Here is a 6,282-nt window from a genome sequence, read left to right as displayed (position 1 = left end):
GCACATAGATACGTATAAGATATATAGATTAGTACACGGAAATGAGCAGCATAAACGATAGAAGGAAAAGAGATACACGTTTTAAACGTCGTCATCGTTGTAGTCGTAGTAGTTCTGCAAGATAAACGACTTACAAAAGAAATTGACGACAAATAATTAAATAGAACTATCACGTACAGAACAAATATTACATACATCTGTTCACATACATACATATAAATATTATTTTTTAACGATTAACATTACAATGTTATAATTAATTCATATTTTTCTATCTGATAACTTATCGACTACAGCGCTAGTCTAGAAGTCTAGAAAAAGAAGAAGAGTTAGAGAAAGATACATTCATACATACATACATAATATATATATATATATATATATATATATATATATATATACATATACATATTTACAGAATGACCTAAGATAACTTTTGTCATAACATCTGTCTCCTGTTTTCGATGTATCCTTTTTAGAGTTCACTCAGGCTATCCTAAAGTTTTATATAGAAAAGGAAACATAATATAAACTCATCATGACGAACGACGACGACCTTACATAGAGGAAAGATAAGAAATTTTGTCTAGAGAGAAACCTAGTATATTGAGACACCTCGAGTAATACATAAGCAAATACATACATACATATATACATATACATATATATATATACACACATCCAAGTATCGTAGCTTTCTCATTCTCGTCCATTTAAAGGACACGACAGCTATCGAGCGCTAGGTCGCCTAGCTGAGGATTAAAGGCTTGCTACAGAGAATGCTGAGAACGTTGAAGCGTATCGGAAACACCGAATCGAGCCGAGCCGTGCCGAGCGAGTACCGACGTGTTTTCTCGGAGAGCTTCCACGTTTTACGGGACTACTTCGTATCGCGGAGTAAAAAGATAGAAAGAAAGAAAGAGAAAGAGAGAGAGAGAGAGAGAGAGAGAGAGAGAGAGAGAGAGAGAGAGAGAGAGAGAGAAAGAAAGAGTTGAGATTTGACGTAGTTCACGCCACACACGATGAGTTTTAAATGCCGAAGAAACGAATGGTACGAACGTAAATACAACATTATCCAGATTTATTGCGTAGGATGCAAAATGGTTAAGGATTATTTATACTTAAAGGAGATAGTTTCAAAGGATCTTTCGATTCGGTATTATGTATATATCGTCGTTTCGTTCAAAGGAGTTGAAGGAAGGCAACACAAGTCGGTGGTTCGATGTTGGAGCAATGACGAAGCCGAGCGGAGCCGATCGGAGCCGAACAAGGCGCGATGTCCGTTTCGAAGCGGATTCGAGAGGCTAGCATGATCCGTCGTCGTAGAGAAACATAATATATTGGTGAGGAGGAGGAGGAGGAGAAGGAGGAAGAAAAGGAGGAGAAAGAGGAGGTGGTGAATGAGGAGGAGGTGGATGAGAAGGAGGAGAAGGAGGAGGAGCAGGAAGAGGCAGGAGGAGGAGGAGATGGAATAGGAAGGGTCGACGGAAGGAGGAAAAGAAAGAAGGATCGTAATAATGAGGAGCTCCGAGAGAAGAGACTACGAGGGTGCGGGAGAAGGTCGGATGGAAGGAAGAGGGTCTTTTCTCGGGAAACGATCAGTCAGTGTGGTGGTCCAGCGAGAAGGACGAGGACGCGTCCTTGGTGTTTGTCGGTCGAGGTAGTCATCGAGAGGGTAGATTCATTACTGTCCAACAACAACTGTTACGATAACGACGATAACGACGACGACGACGACGACGACGACGACGACGACGACGACGACGATATCGACGAAGAGTGGATCGTTCAAAGAGGAGGAAGGGGAGAGAGAGAGAGAGAGAGGAGAAAGAAGTGAATCGGAGAGGAAAGAAGGAAAAGGGAGGGGGAGGGTAGAGAGGAAAAGAGTCGACGCTAAGGAGAGAGTCTCGAGCGTGTTGAGAGGCGCCGCCGAATCGAGCCGGGCCGAGCCGAGCCGCGCCGAGAGTAGCGTTGAGGCCAAGTCGAGCTGTGCCGAGCTGCACCGAGCTGAGCCGAAGGTTATACCGGTGTCAGCCTGCACGAGCAGGCGCGCGCGTCCTCTCCTCTTGCGCGCGTCCAACCGAGCGAGCGAGTAAAAGCAAGCGAGTAACCAAGCAAGCAACCAAGCAAGCAAGCGAATAAGCAAGTAAGCGAACAAACAAGCAAGCGAACGAACGAGCAAGTAAACCAGTAAACGAGTAAAACTTTGAGCAAGACTTGAAGATCGTAGGAGGACGTCATTGAAGAAAGGAAGGAGGCGGCAAGGAGGTAGTAAAGAAGTAGAGAGAGAGAAAGAAGTGATACGCGAGCGCGTGTGTGCGCGTCTGATCGCGGCTGATTCGCGCGCGCGCGCTCATCGCCGGCCGTGTATGGACGTCGTCACGCATGGTGCACGCACCGAGGAGGACAAGGCTCAAGCCCTGGAATCCGCCTCTCGTCTACGTTCCTCCGCTCGGCTTGGTTTTATCAATTCCTCTTCGTCGGCCGCATCAACAGCGACAACATCATCAGCAACAGCAGCAGCAGCTTCGTCGGGAACGAGCAACAGCAACACCACCACCACCACTGGCAGCACCACCAACGCCACTACCACCTGCCGAGCATCAACCAAGCGTAGGAGAAAGAAGAGAAGGCGTCAACGACGAAGCAGCAACGCGAACGACGACGACGACGACGACGTCGTCGACGATCTTTCAGCCGTCCTTGACTCGTCCTCCTCCGTCGTCTCATCCTCGGCGTCCCGTCACGTCGGCTCGTCGGTCCTTCTCGAGGACAATCTTTTACCGCCTCCGCCACCGCCACCGGCTAGTGGCAATAACACAAACACCGCGGGTACAGGTGCAAGCGGTACATCTTCCTCCATCACTAGAAGAAGCCTCGCGCAGAAGGTTGACGACGAAGGTACAACATCCCGCCATCGACACCATCACAACAACAACAACAACAACAACAACAATAACAACAACAACAGCGGCAGCCACCACCGTCAGCAGCAACGAGCCGAGAATAACGAAGATAACACGGTTACTGGCGGTGGTGGTGGAACCCGTGGAGAAGGCGAAGAGGAATACAACAACAACAATCACGAGGAAGAAGAGGAAGACGACGAGGAGGTGGTGGACGAGGATAAATCGAACGAGAAGAAACATCATCGTGGTGGTGGTGGTGGTGGTGGTGGTGGTGTTGGTGGAATCGGCGGCTCATCGCCGACGACTACGACACTGCGAAACGGAGGGAACAACAGCAACACGCGTTCAGCGGCGGCTTCTACTGCTGCCGCTTCATCTTCCTCATCTTCCGTACCTATTCTCGCCGACATCACGTTTCTCAATCGCAGGACGGCCAAACGATCGGCCAGGAGATGTAACAACGCGAGCGGTCGCAGGAACGCGATGACGATGGATCTCCAGAGGCTGATCAATGAGGTGCACGCTAGACCGGCTATCTGGGATCAGAAGAACGTCAACTATCACAATCGCGACGTCATACTGAAGATGTGGCGGGAGATCGCGAGAGCCTGCGAAGTTTCCAGTGAGTACAAGAGAGAGCGAGAGAGAGAGAGAGAGAATGAGAGAGAGAGAGAGAGAGAGAGAGAGAGAGAGAGAGAGAGAGAGAGAGAGATAGAAAGAGGAATTGCTAACACACGTTCCACGATGCCTCTCGGAGTAAGAAAGATGGATGATACGTGCTATATTTATATGTGCACTACTCTGCGTGTAAATGGATGTGTGCGTATGGATTGAAGAGAGAAAGAGAGAGAGAGAGTGAGAGAGAGAGAGAGAAAGGGTAAGAGGTTGAGGTATAAAGAAATAGAGGGAGCTCGTAGAACTTACAACTCGAATAAGAATGAATCGAACTTCGAGTCCATCTCTCTTCTTTTACTTGCAAGCGGGAAATTTAAATGACTTGACTACCATTCGCTCTTTACGTCGTTCTCTATCGTTTCGATTCATCGTTGATAAAAGTGTACTACGGGGGTGGTATCGTTCATATCGATGCGGACGCAACGGGAACTAAGTTCATGCGCTAGATACTTTGGGAACAGTGTTGATAGATGGCACTAAGCTTCCATCTGGCATCGTGTTGATTTTTTAGTGCAAATCTTCTTAGAGAGATTATTTTTAAATAATATATTTGTTATATACATATGTATATATATATATACGTATGTATATATATATATATATGTATGTCTGTGAAAGGTAGTCTTCGGATTTTGCAGTAAATAAGTTTTCTTTTTTTTTCCTCTACCACCCCTCCTCCTCATAAATCTATTTGTATTATTCTGTATTATTAATATATTTGATAGGGATATATATTATTGTTCGTTTAAGAGAATGGAATAGTTCGCAATAATAATAAGTTTGCCCCTTTGCTTGCTCTCGCAAATAAATAGTGATCGCGTATTCGAATTTACGATTAGTCTCTTCTATCTTAATCGTCGAAGATACATTAACAGAGAACGATCGGCTTAAAGTGAGACAAACTGCTCGATAAAATGACGAAACAAGCGACCTAGTAGTTGTGATCTTTTAAAAGGCCAATTCGATAAGGAGCAAGCTCGCTTTATTTCTTAAGTAATGCTCATATTCGTAATGTGGACAAATTGATTCTAACGACTTATGTCTATTTTCTTCTTTTTTTTTTTTCTTCTTTTTTTTCTCTTCTTCCTTCTTTTTTCTTTTTCCAGCCGACGTCGCCAAATCGAAATGGAAGCACCTCAGAGACAACTTCAGAAACGAGTTGAAGAAGACTTATCGGGGAAAATGCGATGGTAGTCTTGGTGGCGGTAGCGAACACGATTCGAAGTGGGTCTGGTTTAGGAGCCTATTCTTCTTGAGGGACCAAATGAATTCAAGGGTGATCGGGTGCGCCCTTAATCAAAATTGTGCAGCCCTTCGTTCCTCGCCCGACGGTACGCAGATAGAGCCACAAATCGACATACTCGAGGGCCACGAGGAGACACAATTCGATGATCTAGACGGTGATTCGTGTCAATCTTTATTATCGAACGACGACGGTCTCCATCATGTTATGCCACCCCCTAAAATGAATAAAATCGGAAGGAAACGAACCCTTATGGAAGCGATGGACAACGATTATCCTGAAATGGATAGGAAAAGGTACGACGCATTGCAAAAAAGATTGGTCCTTGGTCAGGACGAGGAGGACGACACTTATCACTTTTTAATGAGCGTCAGGAATCCTTTGAGAAGTCTTCCCCTCGATAGACAAATGTTTGTCAGGCTAAAGATCCAAGAACTCGTCTACAACGAGATAAATTCGCAAAATCATCAGATACGTAACTACGACGGCTCGCAAGACGTGAAACCATTGAAAGCACAGAACGACAATGGCAATGGTACAACTGGTAATGGTGGAAATGGTGGTGGTGGAAATGGTGGTGATGTCGTTAGCGACATGTCGAATCCAGCCTCGTTGCTACAGAATTGCGCTACCGAGGGCTCAAGCGATGACGCTTTCTTCGGCTAAAAATTTATTTATAGTTTACGTTATTAAACTGTAAGAACAATAATTTTATTAATAGAGAATAAACGAACGTATTTTTTCAACAAGGACACGTATATAATAACGTGCGAAGGATAATCGCATGAACTTGGATATTTTTCAAAGGTTTCTGCCATTTTGTTGCAGATTTATATATATAAATATCCTATTAACTAAATATATTATGGAATTACGAGAATGGAGAGATAAAAGTAGACGAGCTTAATTCACGTAAATACAGATGAACACATACCGTCACGATATATGTAAAAGCATTTCCAAAAGCTTTCAACCATAGGAACGGCTCGTTTTGCAATTAGCGAAAAAAAAAACAAGAAACGTGTTCGTTTAAAATCAATATTTCGAATAATTTGGTCGTTGTGTCCATGTTGAATAGAAAGAGGAACAGAAAGGAAACAGAAGCGATATGCACCGAATTCAAACCTAATAGCTTTCCTTTCTCGTTAATAATTACCATAGTCGACCTTTGATCGTATTGGATTTGAGCAAGACTAGTCGTGTACGCGTTTTACCTAGAACGACGATTTAATTAACGAGGTTTCTCTTCGTAGAGAGGATCGCGTTACCGTTATCGTTACAACCAAACAAACGCGTTGTCGTCCCGTATCAACGGGAGAACGTATGTACATACATACAACACGCCTCGTAATTATTTTGCATTTGCTAATTGGTCGGTGGTCGTGTGTAGTCGTCTCGGGAGCAATTTAACCGGTAAGATCAACATTTGTTGTTTTTTCATCAATTCATAACGGC

The 6,282-nt window shown here is 44.4% G+C and overlaps 1 protein-coding gene across 1 annotated transcript; it reads left to right on the top strand.

Annotated features, from left to right (window-relative positions):
- Positions 1-1,357: 1,357 nt before the first annotated feature.
- Positions 1,358-5,568, top strand: LOC118448020 (uncharacterized). The gene is made up of 2 exons (XM_035880725.2): positions 1,358-3,531; positions 4,691-5,568. The coding sequence occupies exons 1-2, from the start codon at positions 2,370-2,372 to the stop codon at positions 5,491-5,493; spliced, it is 1,965 nt and encodes a 654-aa protein (XP_035736618.1). The 5' UTR covers positions 1,358-2,369; the 3' UTR covers positions 5,494-5,568.
- The last annotated feature ends 714 nt before the right edge of the window (positions 5,569-6,282 follow it).

The sequence above is a fragment of the Vespa mandarinia genome, chromosome 19 (genome assembly GCF_050613455.1).
Source record: "Vespa mandarinia isolate Hongniang chromosome 19, ASM5061345v1, whole genome shotgun sequence".
Classification (NCBI taxonomy): domain Eukaryota; kingdom Metazoa; phylum Arthropoda; class Insecta; order Hymenoptera; family Vespidae; genus Vespa; species Vespa mandarinia.
Note: the sequence above shows the minus strand (reverse complement) of the source record. Positions and strands in the feature narration are given on the sequence as shown.

What these genes read in the sequence shown, in the direction of transcription:
- LOC118448020 (XM_035880725.2), top strand. Translation starts at nt 2,370, where the DNA reads ATGGACGTCGTCACGCATGGTGCACGCACCGAGGAGGACAAGGCTCAA. An exon ending in GAGAGCCTGCGAAGTTTCCA is followed by an intron (nt 3,532 to 4,690) that starts GTGAGTACAAGA and finishes TTCTTTTTCCAG; the next exon opens with CCGACGTCGCCAAATCGAAA.